This window comes from Antedon bifida, chromosome 9 (genome assembly GCF_963402885.1).
Source record: "Antedon bifida chromosome 9, ecAntBifi1.1, whole genome shotgun sequence".
NCBI lineage: Eukaryota > Metazoa > Echinodermata > Crinoidea > Comatulida > Antedonidae > Antedon > Antedon bifida.
The window spans coordinates 17180819-17202090 of record NC_136234.1 but is presented as its reverse complement, the minus strand read 5'-3'; the positions used below and the strand labels follow the sequence as shown (position 1 = coordinate 17202090).

Below are 21272 nucleotides of genomic sequence, written 5' to 3'. Positions count from 1 at the left end.
TACAATTGGTAATAAAGGTCTTAAATTAAATTACACAAGTGATATCATGTCTAGCGTCAATTACAACATGCAGTATCGCATCTGATGGCAACCATCATCCATGTGACACTGTATTGCCTCTACTGACACTATACAGTAACCTCCAAAATCAGTATTTCACAAACTTTGTGCCAGGCAGCTGTTCGGTTAGTTCTCCTGATTTCCTATCGGTAGAAATCTATAGAACATCGTTGGATTCCAAGTATTATCATTTCTTATTTCTTTATTTCTTATAGTCGGATTATTTAGGTTAGAATAGTTTGATATTTAAGAGCTACATTGCCTGTTACTGTCAGCAGACTCGATACTGCAGAATGTTTATTGTTACTAGACATGATACCACGAAACACCAACAATTCAAAATGATTTATTACAATACAAAATGAATAAGTAAGAAGATTTGACAATCTTAGTAATAGTATATGTCCAGGACAAAATATGCCAGTTTAAAATGTTGGTTTTAGTATCATTGATAAGTTTTATTCTCTCTTTCCTGCCTTCTTTATTTGAGGAGGAGGAAGAGAGGAAAAGAGAAAGGGAAGAAAAAAGGATGGATGAAAATAAGGACATTTATTGAACATGTTATTGCAGGGTAAATGAAAGTAAATTATTTATTGTACAGTAAACCACTATTGGTTTATAAATAGAGGGAGTATGTTCAGAAGATGGTATCATTGTTTTAAAACTGTACATATATAGTAAAGCTAAAACATTATGTAAAGTAGTATTATTTATATTGCACTTCCTCCCTCTGTATTTTTTTTCCAATCATTGGTTCCAATGGCAGAATACTTAGATATAATATATCAACAATGCGTTGTAGTATTTATGCAAATTTTATTTAAATTTTTTTTAGTATAAGAAAGTAATTTTCTTTGCTCGATATTTATATATTAAATTTATTTAATGAGTGATTTTTATACAATTTTATTGATGAATTGTGACCATGTTATCATTAATTGTGTTAAAATTAGTACTACAAGGCTGATAGTGCACCCAAGGTTAAAAAGACTATCCTTCATAATTAGTTTTGTCCATGATAAGAGTTTCTTAATAAAAATGCAAATTTGTTGGCAAGCGATAGATGATAAATGTTACATTTAAATATTTAAAATAATGAATTGGAAATAATAATTGGATTTTGATTTATCAAACTTTAGATTAAAATATTTTGAATATAAAATAATGTATTTGAATTAATGTAATAAAAATGAAAAGTGTTTTAAATTTGATACTAAACTTAACCACTGATCTTAAATTTTAAAAATGATAGGGTTTATTTTTAATCTGTAATAAACTGTATTGCTATATCATAATACAGTATAAATTGGAATGTGTTTACGAGTTGTTGGTTCTCTGCCAGTGGCGTAAGTCCTAGGACTTTATATGTCATTAAATTTGCATAAATTTGGTTAATTTTTCTCTGAAACCATGGACCTATTATTAGGTCAATGGTGAAAGTGGCTTAGAACTGGGACAATCAAACCTGGAATTTACCAAATCAAACGATTTATTCTTTTGTCAAACTGTTTTTATATTGCCTTTTGTTTAACTGCACCATATCTTACAACTATACGCTACAATATCCCCCTTGCCTCTTAAACTTGTACATATTCTAGCAGTATAAATTTTGCAGGTAAAATAATGTTAAAACTGTACACTTAGAAGTCCAGAATGACCAGAATTTGTTATATTTTAATGATTGTAAATTATTAGTAGTAGAACTTAGGATAGTAACTGTGTTATCGATGTAATTGAAAATTTTTGGTATAAATTTCGCCATGTTTCATGTACAGAATTTATCTATATGGACGGAAACGCTTGCCCGACATGAGATGCTTGCCCGACGGAATTGTTTCGACTTGCCCGACGGATAGACTTGACTGACTTTAATATCGGGCAGTGACGGAAATTTAACTTATATATTTAGACGCTCATATCTGTATTGCGGATATGCTTTTACGATTTTTAAATGATTGTTGTGAGAGTTGCTAGATGCATTGTCTAGTGGTTCTCGTCATTTTTTTTGTGAATAGTTAGAATAAATAGAATTAATAGAATTGAAGTGATAGCTATTTACTAGTATATGGTTAGACTATAATCTAGAGCGTATGACATTTGTAAATTCTGTATCATATCTATAAATTGTCTGTGAGTTGTATTAATAAGTTTGTTTTCTCCGCTGTTTTGCATGATATTGTACAGTATAACGTGGACAAAAATGTGTAACTTGATTTAAGAGATCTCTATATTATGAGATAATCTGTGAGAGATATTGTAACACTCTCTGTAGTACACAAAAGTAGTGTAAAGAATATAAGCTGTGTAAAAATTGTAGCAAATGTTTTCACCGGTTTTTTTTTGGGTTTCATCTGCCAAAGTTTTTTTTTTTTGGTTACACATAGCAATAGTGTATTAACATAGAGGTAATATACCTATAATATTATCTTATGTAAAAGCTATAATTAAGTAGTTTTATCCAAACATTTTTTAATAATCAACTCAGTCTTCTAAAAAAAAAAATATTTATCTAGATTAACCACCAAGTTTTTTATTTCATTTTAAATACAATTACGTTTTCTTATATATTTATATTGTATTCATAAATATTTAAATTTTATTATTTTACTTTTTTTATGTTATAGTTGCTGTATAACCCATTTTGTTTGCTGCCCTCTATAATAACAACAACACGCTATTAAAATTGAAATCATTTTGTGGTGTAAATTTTCAAAACAATAAATAAATTTGTCATACAGTGTTTGTAAATTGCACAAAATATTTATAATATATTTGTTTAATTGTAGAGTTAAATTAGAATGTAAATTTGTGTACACACACCAAAAACAAAGCGCAAAACGGATTTTACCGCCAAAACAGAAATGACTATCGGCATGGTCAATTGCGCATGTAATTTATTGTTTTCTATCCGCATGGTTGACCATTTCGCTAGTTCACTGTGCCGGGAAGGCAACACAATTGAGGAAGAGCATGGCCGACCTTGCCAATTGAAAACAAGGAATTAGACAAACAGTTAACCTTGCTGATGGGAAATGCTAATTTACATGGTCGACTGTACCTATAGACAGTTTTATTTAAATTATCTGATTATGTACAAAATTTATTAATTATGTCAATCATTATGATGACATAATTAATATTGAATGTATTAAGTCCTGTTTACACTACGATATAAGGATTTTATTGTTGTTAAGTCCTGTTTACACTACGATTTTATTGTTGTTAAGTCCTGTTTACACTGCAATTTTATTGTTGGTATTGACCATGATATGTAATTGAATATTATTTTCAACGAAGACAGTTTAGATGATTATCCTATAGATTTGGAATTAAAACTTTTCTAATTTGTATTGTTTTCTGTAGGAAATATATATTTATCTGTCAGTGTCATCAATCCTTATCGTTGGTAGTGTAAACATTTCTTATACTTTTGTACTTAACGTTAATTACAGAACCTTTTGGTAAACTTTGTGTTTCATTGAAAAACCACCAAATAAGGGCGTACAGGGTACATGAACAAAATGGGTTATATATTTAAGCTGAAATAGTGTTGCCTTTTGTTAATATAAGTTTTAAATATTTGTTTTACCCAGAGTTTTTTTTAGTATCTGGCTTCTTCACTGTTGATCATAAATCATAATAATTATATTTCTATATTAATCAAATCAAAATTGTAAACAAAATTGATGGTGCTGTATAAGAAAATACGTCATCTAAACAAAAAGTGCATACATGGTAATTTATTGTGCCATTAACTACCTTATCTGTACTTAAGACCATAACTAAGACTTATGACTATATTCTTTACCATAACGAATGAAAAAACATGTGATTCAGAAAAATTATATTTATATATCAACAAAATAATGTGGATCAAAATATATTTAGGTGGTGTACCTTTCTAGTGCTGGACACCCTGTTAAGCTCTGTCTACACTATCAAACTATTTTGACAAAAAAAGTGTGATGTGCCCATATATGGTAGTGATATGCTTAAATATGGTAGTAATATGACATCATCATGTCCATATATGGGCACATTTTCACAACATTTTGTTGTCACATAAAGTTTGATAGTGTAGACGAGGCTTTAGTTCTTGAAAATTGTAAAATTAAAAACAAAAAATGATGTGGATGGGTATGGTGTATGACATAACCCATTCCTATTACCCATCGCTATTCATCAACTGTTAAGATTATCTTAGTTTTTTTCTGACTAGTGAGGAAGCCAGATTAGCCTACCGGTGTGTAAATGTGCAATGAAAATTTAGATTTTAGGAAAATGTTTGGACCACATTTTTCAGTATAAAAATAATGCAGTCATTAATAGCAAGTTTTAATCGTATGTTATTTAAAAGTAAATCAGTGCAAAGTGGTAAGGATTTTTAAAAGGGAAAAATTGCTTTCAGAGTAAACATGTTAGGTAGCACATCACCTTCGTTTCTGAGTCCCTTTACTGTTGTTGATTCTGGTATTTAAATATCACCTTTGACCTATTTACACACTTAAATAAATGGAGCAGAACATTGTTTCTTTCTGACCAAATCTTGTTTTGTTTGTTTTCAGTAATATTATTAATGATTACATGTTATTTGTTTTGCTTTATAAAGCTCTGTCTACACTATCAAACTAGTTTAATGTGCTCAAATATGGTAGTGATATGCCCAAATATGGTAATGATATGACATCATTTCCATATATGGGCACATCACATTTTTTCATCACATAAAATTTGATAGTGTAGACAGAACTTGAACACAATGATCATGTAGGTGCGACTAGGGACTGAAGAGTGTTGAGTTGTATTGTATAAAGAATACCGATGCAATGTATCCAATGGGGATTTGAACTTGTTCAACCATGTAGACTGTGTGGTCTAATGGTTATGACGCCCACCTTGTGAGGTTTGAGTCCCATCAGAGGCATTCAATCACACGCACAATATCATTTTTTAGTTACATCATTTCTACTTTGCCATGAAATAACTGACAACAAATAGCATTCATTCTTATTTTTAATTCATATAGAATCACAATTAATCAAAATCTGTTTACTTTAATACTTTACTATGACCCCAATTACACTTTTGGGCCAGCCCTGGGTTGCCAATATGCAAGTGTAAACACTCCATAAAGTTGGGCCAGCCCTGGGCTGGATGCAGATCTGGACCACCTCTTGAGTAGGTCCAGGAGCTGCTTTTACGTTTGGGCCGGCTTATAATAATAAAATCCTGGATTTATATAGCGCCTAATGTTGTGAAACCTCTAAGCGCTGAACATTATTACCCAGTGAACCGTGACAAATGGCTTGAGAAAATTAATCTTCAGGGCCGTCGTTTGGAAGAGAAGTGTAAATGGGGTCTATGTATACTATTTTAATATATAAAAAAAATTCTTTTTGCAGTAAAATATTTCTAAGGGACAAGACTGTTATGATTTATCTACTTTCATTATCATCATCCTCATCTTCTTCAGATGAACTATCAGAATAATAAACAGCCTTTGGATGATTTGTGTTAATAAACAAATCTGAATCATCCTCCTCGTCGCTGGTGTCATCCTCATCTTTCTCATCCATCTCATCATCTACGCTATTTTTCTGTTCTTGTTTAGTAACAATGATTTCTTCGGTTTTCTTTAAAAATTCAACTGGCCTAGAAAACAAAATTTATTAATTATTTATAGGAATTTTGGTGATGCCTTAATTTAGGGATTTATTCTAGATACTAAACTATTACTTGGTTAGTTTACACTTGGCATTACAGCTCTATTAAAGGACACCTCTATTAAAGGAACACTACGGCCACTATTCCGGAGGCACACCTATTTGATTTGTTTTCAGGTCTTGAAGGTGTCCCTTTAATAGAGGTTCTACTGTAGAAGCATTCACAATGGTGCTGTAATTGTGAGAACCCGCTCATAAGATTCTGACCTCTCTGAATTTTCACAAAGTTAACCGGGTGCTTTTCTAACTTCATAATCTGTTTACAGCAACTTCTTGTTGCTTCTCCCCACTTACCATTTCCCTTCTTTCTGTATATACTTTACTTGTTGCGGGTAAAGTATCCTCACTATTTCAGCTTTCACTTTACAGCCTTCCTCAATCGGTTCAACAATCACGAAATCACCTGAAGTAAAACAAATCAGATTACTAATATAATAATATATAATTCCTGATCTAAAGCTCTGACTACACTATCAAACTTAATGTGACAAAAAAATGTGATGATTTGGGCACATCACACTTTTTTTGTCAAACTAGTTTGATAGTGTAGACAGAGCTTTATAAATATTGAAATGTCGTTTCATAACTTCCATCTCATTATTTGGAGTTAGTTTTACTATTATTTAAACATCTTGGTTTTTAAAATAATAGAATTGCTAAACAAACAATGTCAAGGAAGATCCCATCCAAACAGTTAAGGGATTCTGGTAAGCATGACAGAAGGAGGAAGGCTTGGTGGTCCAATTCAAGGTAACACTTTACATCAATCATTTGCTTCTACATTGGAATTGGTACAATTGTTTTAATACTGTATAAGATGTCCAACCTCGTTTTATCCACACATTTTTTCTGAATTTGTTCGGCATGCTTGCTAGGAACTTTTCCTGTCCAGCAGTGACCACTTCATGCAAGTTGTTTCCCCTCCCTGCACAAATCTATAAAGACAAAAATAAAGAAAATGAAAAGAATAAACAATTACCCCAGGGTAAGGACTGGTTTTAATAATTTAAATTATTTATTTAAAAATTTAATAATATCTGAACTTTAAATACTTCGACATCGACCCTTTGAAGACGCACCTTCACAATCTGTTGGTTGTCTTCTGGTAGAACAAACTCATCCAAGACTTCCCTGGTCACATGCTTCCTTTTGGTCGTTTTTGACATTTTAAATTTGTCCGCACACTCCTCTACCTCTTTATTGACAAAATTTGGAATTAAATTTTTGTTGGTCTCAATTTTCTGTAAAAATCTATATAAAATAATATATGTGCCTAGGCTAGGGCTAGTACTCAGTATATTGCACAGTTAAACCCTTCTGGCGAAAGTTTTAGTTTAATTTAATTCCTAGGCCTAGATTTCTTTCTTGGCAAGTAGGACAATGTATCGCCTATTAAAGCTCTTCTCTCCCGTTCGAGATAGCTGTTCCGCCGTTGGAATGTCTAGCCTACAGTTGCTAGCCGAAACAAGTTCTACAAACTTGGCCCCGATGGGGTTTAGAATGCCATAATTGGAGGCAATCAGTGTCGTTATTTTCTTGAAAATATGGAGACGAAATCAATGAAAACCACAGAGACGAAATTGCAGAAAACGTTAGAAACAGATTGACACATGTTTTCCAAAAGTTTCAAAAATTAAAATACAAATTGCACAAGATGGCGCAATTAATTTATTCAGTTTTTGAAAAGTGTTGACGCGTCAACATTTCTTATAAACAAACACATCTACTGTTGCAGAATGAAAAAGATTATTGTGTTTCGCGATTATTTTCGCTTTAAACGCGTCGTTCTATTGATGTAACGCATACGACGGGTGGTTGAGTTTGTTATGTGATGTGGCATTTGTGTTGATGGTCGATCTGCTGTGTGTCGCGACGGTTTTGCAACATAAATTAAGGTAAGATTTTACCTTTGAATTTATATACAGTATTATCAAATATTTATCAAAGTTTTAATATGATGCATATACTAATGCCAAGCGAGATCTAGGCATGTGCCGTTTAACTATCTAGGCCTAGGCTAGACACCACATACTAGCTAGGCCTAGGCCTAGAATCTAGGCCTAGATTCTAGTCTAGGCCTAGCTAGTAGTAGGTAGGTCACACACAGCCTCATGCAATAATGTAGATAGGCTCTCTAGGCCGCATATAGCTAACCTAGGGGAGTGGTGGTGGTGGTCGGCCTCATTGAGCAGCATGTATGACATTTTTTCTTAAAATTGATTGAGCCGTGTCTAGCCCTAGGCTATTTAATTGATTGATTAATTGATGTTGATAATGATTTCTGTAATGAATATAGCAATCACTAAATTGATGATTACTTTTTTGTTTGTTTTCAGATGTATCCTCCATAAGCAATACTGATTTTGTTTTAATTGAAAAAGTAGGCCTATAATAAATGTTAAATTGGATAGTTGTGCAACCTGTATGATAGGCTGACGATGGCGCTATTAAGACGGATTTTTGTACTTATATTCATAGCAATATTAACACAGATAAACATCGGGAAAAGTGACTTTTTATTGGATGATGTTTTGTTTCGTCTTAAGTGGGTAGAGAAACCACAGTCTTTAGTGAGTATGAATGCCTTCCTTGTCTCGCTCCCATCGGCATAACATTCTACATGTATCTTTTTACCAAGTTGTATAAATACTTACTGTATACCAATATACTGCGTCATATGTTTGAAAGAGTACACACTGTAGTCAACAAGCGCCCTGAGTTAAATTCACGTTTTCATTTTCCCACAGCTAAAATGAAATTTTCTACTTCTACTTTTTGATATCCCTCCAACATTTAAAAAATCCTGGATCTGCCTCTAAATCCTAGCAGAGTTTGCCTACTGTATTGCTAAAGCCTAACAGAGTTCAGAAGAGATGGTTTTAGATCTCAACCTGTTAAATTTGCTATTTGTTGATTTAAAAATGTAAAAATTTGTGTTTTTTTTATAAATATAATTTGTTCTCTTTTATTTTCCTAGATAGAGGAATTATCAGAAGAAAGTTCAGTTGTTATGACAACATCAGATAAAGAACAATACCGATGTTTTTTCCCAAAAACAGGCAATGATGAGGCGAAGAATACAGCTTATAGCGGGCCTTCAGCTAAAATTGTTTTAAAACCATTATTTAAACAACAAACATGTGTATATAAGGTATGTAGTAGTGTAGCTGTATCACACTTTAGTGAAATATTTCTCTATGATATCTACTGTATGTATTTCACTTAAGTCAATAAATTGTTCATTTAGATAGGAGAATTTTTAGATTTTAAGCGTTTATTTTACATTGTCATTAGTGTGATTGGTGAATACTAATTAGTTTTGTTTGAAGAGGGAAATTCTTTTTGTTAATAAATATTAATAATTTGGGCTCATATTTAGCACATTATGCAAAGCCTCAAATGCGCTTAACGGAAGGAATCCAAAGATTGTATACACCAAATTGTCCTAGACAATAAATATTTATTTTTATAATTAAATGTTCTGTAATTATATTTTCTTAATGAATGAGCGATTCATGCGCAAAAAAAAATATTGTAAATATGATTCAGTCAACAGGTTTTATTACTTATTTTTAAATAAACAACATTTTTTGTTTTGTTTGTTAGATTGAACCATATTGGACATATGAAATGTGCCATGGCAAACATTTACGACAATATCATGAAGAAAAGTTGCCAGGAAATGTAAGAATTCTGCCCTTTATTTAGAATCAATCAAACATATTTAGTATGATTGTATCGATTAACAAACACTATTTTGTCTTTTTTTCCCAGGAAGTTAAGTTAGTTGAATATATTTTAGGGCGATATGAAGCACCAGCTATCACAGAGAGTATTCCTAAATCGGTAAGATATTCACTGTATTTGTTATTCAGTATAATTTGCTTACTAATAGTTCATTCTTATGTAGCGCATAAAAGCAAGCTCTCAATGCGCTGCACATTATTACCCCGGTCATTTTTTATTAAACACGTATGCATAATAATGTAGCTAGTAATCAGCGCAAAGTTGTTTCTTGATCTAACAAATACTAAACAAATACTTCACAGATCCCAACAAAAAAGATTGATGGAAAAGATATACCATACTACGAAGTACTATTTTCAAATGGCACACTATGCGACATCAAGCCCAAGAAGGCACGGTTAACGCGGCTACGCTATGTCTGTGATCCTCTTGCTCGCAACGAGCTGGCTAGCATTGAAGAGGTCAGCACGTGTGAATACGAGGGTCTTGTTCTATCGCCAACCCTGTGTTCTCATCCACAATATAAGTAAGTGACACGTCTTTTTCTATGTAAGTTAAAGTCCCATTCCCTACGTTTTTAGATCTAATATTAAAGTCACAAACTACATTTAATGTAAAAATAAATACTATATGGTCCTCCGCAAAAATACTAGGTTTTCCCCAATTTGTATTGATGGATTCTGGCACAAACAGAAAGACAATTAATGCAGCAACTAGACAACATCAGGCTAGGCCTATAGACCGTCCATTCGATGCAGAGCTACTTAGTTCGTGCATTGTTTCTTTTTTTTCATCATAATTTACCATGAATCTTTCTTTAGATCAAAATAATACTTATTTACTTTACAGAATTAAAGAAGTTCCAGAGAATAACATCAAATGCCAGCCACTCGCTGGTTCTCCTATAAAACCAGCTGGATTTAAGAGGCTAAATGATGCAAACAGTCAAAATCAATACTCGCCTATTACGGTAAGTTTGGTGTGTTAAATAATAAAAAAATAAATTCATGGTCTCTCCTATGATTTTGCACTATGATGTCATAAAGGAAATACTGAATAAAAAGAGTTATGTTGAGCATTATATTGGCACTTTGTCTAGTACAGTATTTAATGAATTACGTATATCCATAAGTTTATTTATTTAAAAAAAATTAATTCCTGTATTTTATTAGCCTCCTAAGGAGAGCACAACAAAGAGAACTACAGAGCAAATGCCAGCCACAGTGCAACCACTACCAAAAATAGACACATCCGTTCTGAAAGCATTCTTCAAAGGGGAATACTGTCTATCAGGAGGGGTAAGGCTTAAGATCACAGCATTTTACTAACCAGGGGAGATATGCGAAAAAGATTTATTTATTATTTAGCAATTCAAATTATAAATCTTTAAACAAAAACTAGTTCCCTCATTATTGGTTTAAAATTATCATTTGTACTTATTAGTAGAAAACCCGATTCTCAGTTCTCCACATATGACAATGTTTGTCCAGTATCTGAGGCAAATTCCATAATACAGCATCTCATGTGTATCACATGTGTTCCCTGTATCATGGAAGGTCTAACTGGTGGTACACTCATCATAAAGTTTGCCTATAATACTTTAAATACAGTACTGAGAATCAGCAGACAATTGGCTATGGATAAATAGTGACTGGGTTGCAATTACTGTATTGCAAATTCTTGATGGCTATTTTCTGATACATTTGCAGGGTGGAAGAAGCTGGTGGATGTATACATTTTGCTATGGGAAATTTGTACAGCAATACCATGAGGTAAGAACTAATACCAAATAATGCCCGACCCTTTGCAACCTTTCTGATGATGATCTGACCCTTTGCAACCTTTCTGATGATGATCTGACCCTTTGCAACCTTTCTGATGATGATCTGACCCTTTGCAAACCTTCAGACTACCATCTGACAATCTGTGTATATTTATGTTTATATTTCCAATGAGGTGTACTGTACATGTATAGTCATATGATCTACTTTTTGAAGTTAAAAAAAAATTTGTAACCAATCAGAACACAGGAACAATTGGCTTAAATATATTTGACTAGTGGAAAAGAGGCTTTACATGAACTTTAGACAATCATGTTTCTGACAAATTCCTTCAACAATTTGTTAATTACAATATCCACCAGAATATTAAATATATGTGTGTATGTTTATGAATTGCAAATGCATGCAGCATGCTGTACAGCTGTTATAAGTAATTGAACACTTTTATAAATATAATTGATTAATTTATTATTCTTTTCAGGAAAGAACAGGTGTTCGCTCAAGCACAATAACGCTAGGAACTTGGAATACAGTTGAACATATAAAATGGTATCATTCATCTAAAAGATTAAAAACACAAAGCTCAGCGTAAGCAAACTGCAAATTGAATTGTGTTGAATTTGATTGAATGATTTAAATTATTTTTTGATTGATATTGATTGATTTATTATTAGTTGATATGGGTTGTTGATTTCATTGGTTGATTTATTTGTTGATTGATTATTTATATTGGTTTATTTTGGTGGATTGATTTATAGTTGAATTGCTTTATTGGTGGATTGATTAATTTATTGGTTTATTTAATGGTGGATTGATTTATTAATTCATTGGTGGATTGATTTAGATTGATTTATTGGCTGACTTATTTAATGGTGGATTGATTGATTTATTGGTGGATTTATTGATTTATTGGTGGATTGATTTATTGGTTGATTTATTTATTGGTGGATTGATTTATCGGTGAATTGATTGATTTATCGATAAATTGATTGATTTATCAGTCAATTGATTGATTTATCGGTGAATTGATTGATTTATCGATGAATTGATTTATCAATTAATTTATTAATTTATCAGTGAATTGATTGATTTATCGGTGAATTGATTGATTTATCGGTGAATTGATTGATTTATCGATGAATTGATTGATTTATCGATGAATTGATTGATTTATCAATGAATTGATTTATCGATGAATTGATTGATTTATCGATATAATAATTTTTTGGTGGATTGATTCATCTGTGAATTGATTGGTTTATTTGTGAATTGATTTGTTAGTAGATTGATTTATTGGTTGATTGACTTTTTAATTTATTAGTTGAATTTATTTATTTATTGCTTGAAGTGTGTATTTCCTTATTTTCTCCTGTAGAATTATTAGTCAGTTTTATGGCAATGGTGATATATGTGACCTTACTGGTAAAGCAAGACAGGTTCAAGTTAGGTTAAAATGTAAAGAAACACTCAAACTGCCGGCTGTCTCATTATCACTACAAGAACCGTTGACATGTGATTATATTTTAACAGTAAGTTCACCACTTATTTCACTGACTAATCCCATGTCATGAAAAGCATTAGCTTGTTATATTTCTGAATCCGACATATCTATCAAGCATTTTTGTTGCAATAAGTAAATTTGTAAAAATAATAAGAATACAGTAATAAAAATAATGTTCTTTTATTTTCTTGTTTTACAGATTGAGTCTTCCATTTTTTGCCCGTTATTATCAACAGTTGATGTCAATGGATTGTTTAATTACTCGCCATAATTTCTTAGTATTTCAAGCAATACATTTCACCTAAACCTAATAAAATAATTTCACCTAATAAACGATAATGTGTATTATATCATCATTTTTTATTATTGTTATAAACTTGTAATAATTGTACATTACAAACCATTAAAGATGTATTGTCCCCCCTCAAAAAATAATTATTTAAAAATTCTTTGTTGAATATGCCATTTTAATGTCACATAATAATAATTTTTGATGAAAAATTGTAATTTAAAGCAAAACAATTGTCAAATTGGCTGCCAGTCCATGATTTTTTTGTTGAATTTAACCATATATTTTGCCATTTTACATGTGAAAACATTGGTGTTTTTTTTTCATTTTTTTTTCTACGAAAATGATTAACTTTATTAAAACTTCGAAATGACCTATTCAAAGTCTGATTCAATTATCTTCATTTTTCATGTTTTGGGGGACAATACATCTTTAACGTCTAGATTTCTCTATAAAGCCACCTACTCCGTTTTGGAATATCCATATTTCATAGTACAACTTATGTTGTTAACATCATGTTAATGATTGTAAAGAATTTTTTTAGTTTTTCTGTTTGTTTTATGCATCAATGTTTCTGTAAATATGAACTGTACTTGATGTGTGGAAGGCTGTAAATTTAAAGTGCAAAACAATCATGTTTCTTTTTTCTTTACCAACCATGTTACATTTCTAATTCACATTTAATTTAATCATTGTTTAATTGACCTTCACCTGCTAAATATGATAAAATGAGTCTGATAAAACTTTTTACTTTATTGTTTATAGTTTACAAATTAACCATGAAGCAACAAAATAAGATAAAATAATTATTTTGTTGCTCCATCATTTAATTTTTGGCAATAATTATGTTGAAAATATTATATTTTGCTACAGCTAGTAATTGTATTTCAATATAAAATAGAAGATTAGATTATCACCTTTTGTAATTTATTTCATAATGGAAAAGAGATTCATCATTCATATTTTATCATCGTCATTTTTTTTATTAAATTGTGATTATTTGGTAAAGTAAACTTTAACATTAATTATTATTTAATTACTGTTATGATAATTAACAATATGTTAACATTTTTTTATTCTGTATTTTTTCTCATAAATTAACATTACAAGTAACAGATTCAATAATTATGTAATTATAAACGAAATTAGCACAAAAACTCATATTGGGTTTCATATTTAACACAGGTCAAATTTATCAAGGAGTTTAAACATAATAATAATTTTTTTATTTTGATAATATTTAACTGCCATAAATTAGGTTTATTGTAAATAACTTAATTTAAATTGTATTTGACAATTGACATGAGGCCTCCAACAAAGAACAATGTTATGTAATTTATTTTTTATTTTATTTTGTTCTATTTAAAAATTTGAAAAACTATTGAATAAATGATATTTTAATCTGTATAATGTGTTTGTCTTCAAATTTTTTATACTGTGTATAAACAGAGTTAAATTACTAATTTAACTCTTCCCTGGTATAAATGAGAAAAGCAGAAGGGGAGGAGCAAGCTCTAGTCGTCTGCGTCTGAAAATCTGTGTCAACCAATCAGATTGGGTTTTCTCTGGATAGTCACGTGTCTTTGTGAAAAAGTTGCTGGGGTTTTCCCTTTTTATACTGTACTAACTAGGCCTAGGCCATATCTCTTCCTAAATACAGCACTTAAAACAGTATTTAAATTAATTATGAAGCGTGTCATTCTTGCAGGTCGTCCAGGTAATGTATTTGGAATAAGAATATATAGTACTAAGCCTCTTTTGAGGTATTTATAGGTAATATCAGGCTCTCTCCAAAAAGAAAATAGCCTAGGCTGTCAACCAGGCAAGAGCAAGGCCTTTGAGAGGGGTGGTGTGAATAACTCTACCTAGAGCTAGGCCTAAGTTACACGTTATGTGGCATTTAGAAAGGATTGTAGGTATCATATTTGAATTTATAATAGAAACCTTGTTAGTTCATACATTTGAAAGCAGAGAGAGTGGATATTTATAATTTGTTCATATATTACTAATTAGACAATAGATTGATATACTTTCTTATTTTTTAAATTCATTTCTTTAGGAGTTGATAAATTGCCGTCAGTGAACAACTTTGAGGTGGAGGACTGTACTTGCCCAGTGGACATTGCTGACGGTCATGTGTTGCTAAAGACGCTATATCTCTCAGTAGATCCTTATATGGTAATATTTAAACCTGAAGTGGCCAATTTGAACAGCTTTCGACTGGTGAACTACGACCTGCACATTGATGTGCTTGACTGCACATAATGATTAAATGACCTAACTTGTTCCTAGGTCATCGGAAATCGAAAGCTATGATTAACCGCTTTAAACCAAGACGCTTCAAATATAATATGGAATCGGTTTTCTTACAATACATTTTTTTTTTCAAATCAGTTTTATGTATTTTTTATTATTTTTATATTTTCAGAGATGTAGAATGAATGAAGATTCTGGAGCTGATTATTTAGAGGCATGGAAACTGGGTGAAGCCATTACTGGAGGAGGGGTAGGAGTAGTTGTGACGAGTAAATCTTCCAGTTTATCTGTTGGAGATGTTGTGGAGTCTTTCAATTGGCCATGGCAACACTATGTGGAATTTCCCGGCAACAAAGTGCAAAAGGTTTATAGGTATCATATTGCTATTGGTCACTGTTGGTCGTATTTGACTATTTTGAAATTACCGGTACTTAAGAACAAGTTGTCTTAAGCTCTGTCTACACTATCCAAGTTTATGTGAAAAAATTGATGTGCCTATATATGGACACAATGATGTCATATCATTACCATATGATGAATATTACACTTTATTTGTCAAAATAGACAGAGCTTTACAGGGAGCTTGTGACAACATCAGTGGGGGATAGTTCAAATTACAGTAAAATTCCTATTCTTTTGTACACAAATTTTGCACTTTTTTCACTTTCTAGGGAGTCACCGGATAGGGTATTGTACATTGGTTAAACTACCTAACTACTGAAAAAAAAGTCTGCCTGGCTTTTATAGCAGAATTTTGCCAATTTTTGTATTTGCAGTTTTTAAGTGAAATTCATGTTTTTCTGTTGTGATTTCTGTTAAACATATTTGTTTTATGTACATTTAACCAGATATTATATTTCAAATGTATGCCTGTACCTGAGCTTTAAGCCTAACCATTTTGTTTTCATTGTTTTAGGTAGATCCATCAATTGTTGATGGTCGATGTTCTCTATTCCTTGGTGCTGTTGGAATGCCAGGCTTAACATCCTTATTTGGAGTACAGGAGAAGGGGAATGTAAAACCTGGAGAAAAGCAAACGATGGTGGTCAGTGGTGCTGCAGGAGCCTGTGGCAGCTTAGCTGGACAGGTAAAGTATGTGTCTTGTAAATACAGTTGGTCAATTGGTCAAACAGTTATTTTATCTTTATCTGGCATTTTTCATTACAAACCATCTTTAAAGATGTTGTATAAAGCTCTGTCTACACTATTAAACTAGTTTGACAAAAAAAAGTGTGATGTGCCCAAATATGGACTTTTTTGTCACATCAAATTTTATATTGTAGACAGAGCTTTACAGTTGGTTTATAAGGCCTTAAACAATTATTTGCCCAAGCCTGACTGACCCAAAATTACATTTCTGACTGACCAACCCTATTTTTCCTGATTGAGGATTAATTAAGTGTCCTTGGACAAACATGACAATTTTGTTATTAATACACATAATGTGTGTCCCTCCAAACTGGAGAATGGTATAATAAAAGTTATTCTTATTTTCTGTAGATTGCAATGCTGAAAGGTTGTGAAAAGGTTGTAGGTATCTGTGGATCTGACGCCAAATGTAAATATCTTACAGAAGAATTGAAGTTCCACGCTGCCATCAACTACAAAACAGAAGATGTTGAAAAATGTTTGAAGAATGTGGCAAGTGAAGGAGTTGATGTTTATTTTGATAATGTAGGGGGCGATATAAGCAATACTGTTATACGTCAGGTATGTTAATGTGATGTTATTTGTCGTCAGTTGAGGAAATTTAGTTTAGGCCCTTTGTGGACCCACAGCAGACACAGTGTATCCCCTAATCGGCCACACTGGGAGACGCTCAACTACTCTTTATCGTTTGCATTGCATGTACATGTAGATTTTACGTCACATCCAAAAAAAAGCAACGAGAACAAAACATCATTATAAGAAAGAATATTTTGATGAGTTGAATGATGGACTGGCGCTATATAAGCATATTCACAGTTTTCAGCAAGCCAGCCCTTTGTCTGAATGGTAAGCCTAGAGACTTCAGCTTCTGGAACCCTTATTTCAAAAGCCATGGACCTTATTGTTGTTGTTTTTTTTAATTGAGAGAGATTATTATTGTTCAGTTAAGAAATACTGTATCATCTGACTTCGATTCTCAGAGAAAGTACTTGGCGAAATTGATGCGTATTAATGTGGATCAGTGATCCCTATTTATCTGATAGGTGTTTTTTTTTAACTTCTCAGATGAACCCTGAATCTCATGTAATCCTTTGCGGTCAAATTTCTCAATACAACAAAGATGTTCCATACCCACCACCGGTCCCTGAAGACATTCAGGAGATACTGCGTACAAAGAACATCACCAGAGAGCGCTATCTTGTCCTCAACTATCAAGACAAATTCCTAGAGGGAATTATGCAGTTGGCAAGTTGGGTAAAATCAGGACAATTAAAGGTAACTTCCCCCCTCCCCCCAGAGTTCTTTATATCTATAATTGTTACTAGCAGTACTTTTAAATGAACACTGATAATTTCTATTCGTAGTACGGCATATACTGAGCTCTGTTATATAATTTAGATTTCTTTTTTTTCCTTCACAACACAAACATAACTATAGTGTTTTATAGATCTATGTATAATGACTGACAATTTATTAATATTTCATCAAAGAAAATTCACATTTGGTCTAATTTCAATCTTAGGCAATATGGTTATTTTTATTCAGATTTAATGGTCCTTTTTCGCTCAAACAAAAATAAATTAAATATTTTTTTATAATTCAATTGTTTGTTTCAGGTAAAAGAATCTGTTGTAAATGGAATAGAGAATTGTGGAGCTGCATTTGTATCGATGATGACGGGAGGAAATATCGGCAAACAAATTGTACATGTAGCAGATCTATGATGCTATTCTACTTCACTCATCCATGCTAATAAATAAAAATGAACTACAGTATAATAATAAAATATTATGTAATTTTACATTTATATAGATTAGGAGGCAGAGGGATTTGTCAAATAAAACTATACATACAGATATTTTGATTTGTTTTATTTAAGTTTCTTTACAATCAATCAAAATATAAAGAAAGTTCAGAAGTTTTAATAAATTATACGAACCCCCTAAGTTCCCAAGAATTCGCATTTTCAGATAGACTTCCTGCGCCAGACAAGTAGAACATGCACGACTTACCAATATGGTATATTTTATATACCTTAAATATATGATAGGCATGTTAGCGTTTGTATTTGTGCGTCGTGGAAAGTGGTAGAGCTTGTATATTTATTAACGTATTTTATTAAAACAATGCCATATTTAACATCATGGGAAGAATTTTCAAAGGCAGCTGAACGATTGTACCTTTCAGATCCTTCGAAAGTGAGTATTTTAATAGTAGAGTTGATTTTAAGTCGAATAAATACAGCTAAAACGGCTAGGCCTACTCAAGAGAACAACCAGCTGTCGACGAAGCGATCAGACAGGGAATGTGTGGCTTCTACCATGGTCCATGCCAAGCAGAATTGCCCAATTCATTGCCTAGGACTAGCTCTCTTGTTTGCTTGTTCTAATTAGATCTAGGCCTAGCTTGACAATGTTTTTAATGAGGTGAAGGAATGGCCTAGCTAGTTCGTAGTACAGACAACCTAATTCTACAGTAATTTTATTTAGGCCTAAAACTAAATGGATTTCTAATTATATATAACGGTCATTATGCTATACTAAATATCTGAGATCCATAGTAATGAAGTGAACCATTCTTTTTTAGGCTAGAGTGGTATTAAAATACAGGCACTGTGACGGAACAATGAAAATAAAGGTTACTGACGACGTAAGAGTAAGTGATTTCTTCCAGGCTTTTATTATAATTTTAAAAAGGGTTTAGCACCTAGAAGACTACTTCCTGAAAGTATTGATTGGTGCATATTAGGTGCAGAAATATAACCAAGGTCTATAAATTTGTGGAAATAAAATGGGATAAAGGTGGATTAGCAGGAATAAGATCCAGGATTGTTTAAACCAACAAGGGAGCACTCTAATATAATATAAAAAGGGGATCCCCCTGATAAGAATGCCCAGTTCAAAACTATGTATAGATTAAACTTTTATAACAGATTTATTGCACCAAAAACATGTTGCTAAACCTCAGCTTTATTTTCCAGTGTTTACAGTACAAGACAGAACATGCACAAGATATGAAGAAACTAGAGAAGTTTAACAGTACACTAATGAGACATATGGTGTCCAAATAAGAAGAATGAACATGTTAAACTAATGTGAGGACAATTACTGTGCTATGTCGACTGGATGCTTTTGTACAATGTATATTTTATTGTGTGATCATTGGCGAGATAATAAATGTAAATGACTTTAATATAGGTGTTGTATGTGCACTTGTAATGTTTGTCGCTTAGAGGCACGACTCTTAGTGTCCGCTCAAATCCTTGTCTATTACGTGACTAGCTTACCTGGATGAACCGACATAGGCCTTTCCCCATTCAGGGGGATAACATAACCGAAAAGTAAACATTTATTCATGAACTCCCCTCCAAGACAGTGGTATCGCCCATGCGCCACGCCCTCACTTGGTTTGTGTAACTCAGAAGTGATAGTTTTACTTTTGTAATCTTTTTTTCTTTTTAATTTCTTTCTGTTTTTTCTCTCAGCGCTTTTGAGACATCTTTTGATCACTTTAAGATTTTTTTTACCTAATGGCCTGTGGTTGGAATTTATTTTTTACAAAGGCATTTATTTTTACGAGTGTAACATTTAAAATCAAACAAATACCCCCTAGAAAAAAAATTACCACAAAATATCGGGATTGTGTATTCAAAATGGTGTTTTGGCATTTGAATAAATTATTGTTGGGATCTGCCCAGAAGGTTTCGGCATTTGAATAAATTATTGTTTGGATCTGCCTAGTTGGAAATGCTGTGGTCAAATGCAAATCATTTTAGAAAGACACATTTTAGTCATTCGTCCGTAGGTAGCATTGGCCAAAAAATTGTAAGGAGTTGTAAGTTTCACCTGCTGGTATAGTCATGGTGATAAGTTGGTCGGGACCCATGGGCTTTGTCCAAAAGCGTGGTATAGTCGGTCGTCGAAGTACAGGAGGCATGTACAGAAGAGAACAACGATATAGTTTATAAATATTTTATTTACAGAGCATAGTATGAAAATAAATTACAAATCAAAATTATATATATATACACACATTCAACTATACATTTGCTCTTTGTAAGTCCGCACACGTCGATAAGAAAGTTATAATGAAATCGGTACGTGACTGCGTCGTTTGTTGGATAACGAAAGTAAGATACACAGTTTGAGGCGGCTTGAAAGATGGTCTTGCTTGCTGTAAAAAAGAAAAAGCCGGTTAAAAAGTGATCACAAAGTAGGCCTAGGAAAAAGCGTTACGTACAGCAAGTGGAAAATACGTACCATGATGTTATATAATGCTTTAACAAAAGTAAAATCAATTGGTTGTCGAGAATCCGAACATCGGTCAGGGGAAGAGGAGAAAGTAAAACCTGCAAGAGAAGATACCAAGAAGCGTGAAAACCCTTTGAGCGCCGCCATCACGTCGAAATTTTAAGCGGTAATTCGGCGGTAAAACACTTACTGAAAATATAATATATAAATAACCGATGTAGTCTGCTAGATGATCAATCGTAAAAGTTGGTTTGATGTTACAAGTCGACCACCGGCTTCACGTCCATGGTGGTGTCGACAACTCTCGTTGGTATCGTTTTGAGCAGACTGCTTCTGGATTCGCATAAAGTAGATGAAAATCAACTAAAATGAATGAAATAAAAAGTTACAAGCCGAGCCGCCTTGGCACGACCAGCTGCGTGCGTGTCACCGCTGGTGGAGTAGATGTTGTACTGTGCGATTATTGTACGTTTACAGTCGTTTTTATAGTGCTGTACACCTGTACATGCGGTATGT

The 21272-nt window shown here is 32.5% G+C and overlaps 4 protein-coding genes and 1 long non-coding RNA gene across 7 annotated transcripts; 3 read left to right on the top strand and 2 right to left on the bottom strand.

Annotated features, from left to right (window-relative positions):
- Positions 1–5048: 5048 nt before the first annotated feature.
- Positions 5049–7431, bottom strand: LOC144851704 (putative RNA-binding protein EIF1AD). Its single transcript, XM_078709293.1, has 4 exons — positions 6863–7431; positions 6610–6718; positions 6078–6186; positions 5049–5712 (listed from the first exon to the last, which is right to left on the bottom strand). Exons 1-4 carry the CDS (start codon positions 6947–6949, stop codon positions 5496–5498), a joined length of 522 nt encoding a protein of 173 aa, XP_078565419.1. The 5' UTR covers positions 6950–7431; the 3' UTR covers positions 5049–5495.
- A 195-nt stretch (positions 7432–7626) lies between these two features.
- On the top strand, positions 7627–14508 carry LOC144851711 (endoplasmic reticulum lectin 1-like). Its single transcript, XM_078709302.1, has 12 exons — positions 7627–7678; positions 8120–8353; positions 8761–8934; positions 9390–9467; positions 9558–9629; positions 9833–10056; positions 10380–10500; positions 10703–10828; positions 11240–11302; positions 11793–11899; positions 12687–12840; positions 13012–14508. Exons 2-12 carry the CDS (start codon positions 8222–8224, stop codon positions 13081–13083), a joined length of 1323 nt encoding a protein of 440 aa, XP_078565428.1. The 5' UTR covers positions 7627–7678; positions 8120–8221; the 3' UTR covers positions 13084–14508.
- Positions 14509–14697: 189 nt separating this feature from the next.
- On the top strand, positions 14698–18360 carry LOC144851390 (prostaglandin reductase 2-like). 3 transcript variants are annotated; one of them, XM_078708817.1, is made up of 7 exons: positions 14698–14818; positions 15161–15279; positions 15530–15721; positions 16274–16444; positions 16858–17067; positions 17572–17760; positions 18123–18360. In XM_078708817.1, the coding sequence occupies exons 1-7, from the start codon at positions 14788–14790 to the stop codon at positions 18228–18230; spliced, it is 1020 nt and encodes a 339-aa protein (XP_078564943.1). In that variant the 5' UTR covers positions 14698–14787; the 3' UTR covers positions 18231–18360. The 3 variants fall into 3 exon arrangements, with proteins under 3 accessions (XP_078564943.1, XP_078564942.1, XP_078564944.1); XM_078708816.1 differs by having other exon boundaries at positions 17572–17781; XM_078708818.1 differs by lacking the exon at positions 14698–14818 and adding an exon at positions 14943–15013 and having other exon boundaries at positions 17572–17781.
- A 198-nt stretch (positions 18361–18558) lies between these two features.
- LOC144852114 (signal recognition particle 9 kDa protein-like) lies at positions 18559–19698 on the top strand. The gene is made up of 3 exons (XM_078709830.1): positions 18559–18704; positions 19093–19161; positions 19487–19698. Exons 1-3 carry the CDS (start codon positions 18633–18635, stop codon positions 19574–19576), a joined length of 231 nt encoding a protein of 76 aa, XP_078565956.1. The 5' UTR covers positions 18559–18632; the 3' UTR covers positions 19577–19698.
- A 765-nt stretch (positions 19699–20463) lies between these two features.
- Positions 20464–21209, bottom strand: LOC144852020 (uncharacterized). The gene is made up of 3 exons (XR_013614254.1): positions 20947–21209; positions 20766–20854; positions 20464–20679 (listed from the first exon to the last, which is right to left on the bottom strand). It is a non-coding gene; the product is annotated as an uncharacterized LOC144852020 (long non-coding RNA).
- Positions 21210–21272: the final 63 nt, after the last annotated feature.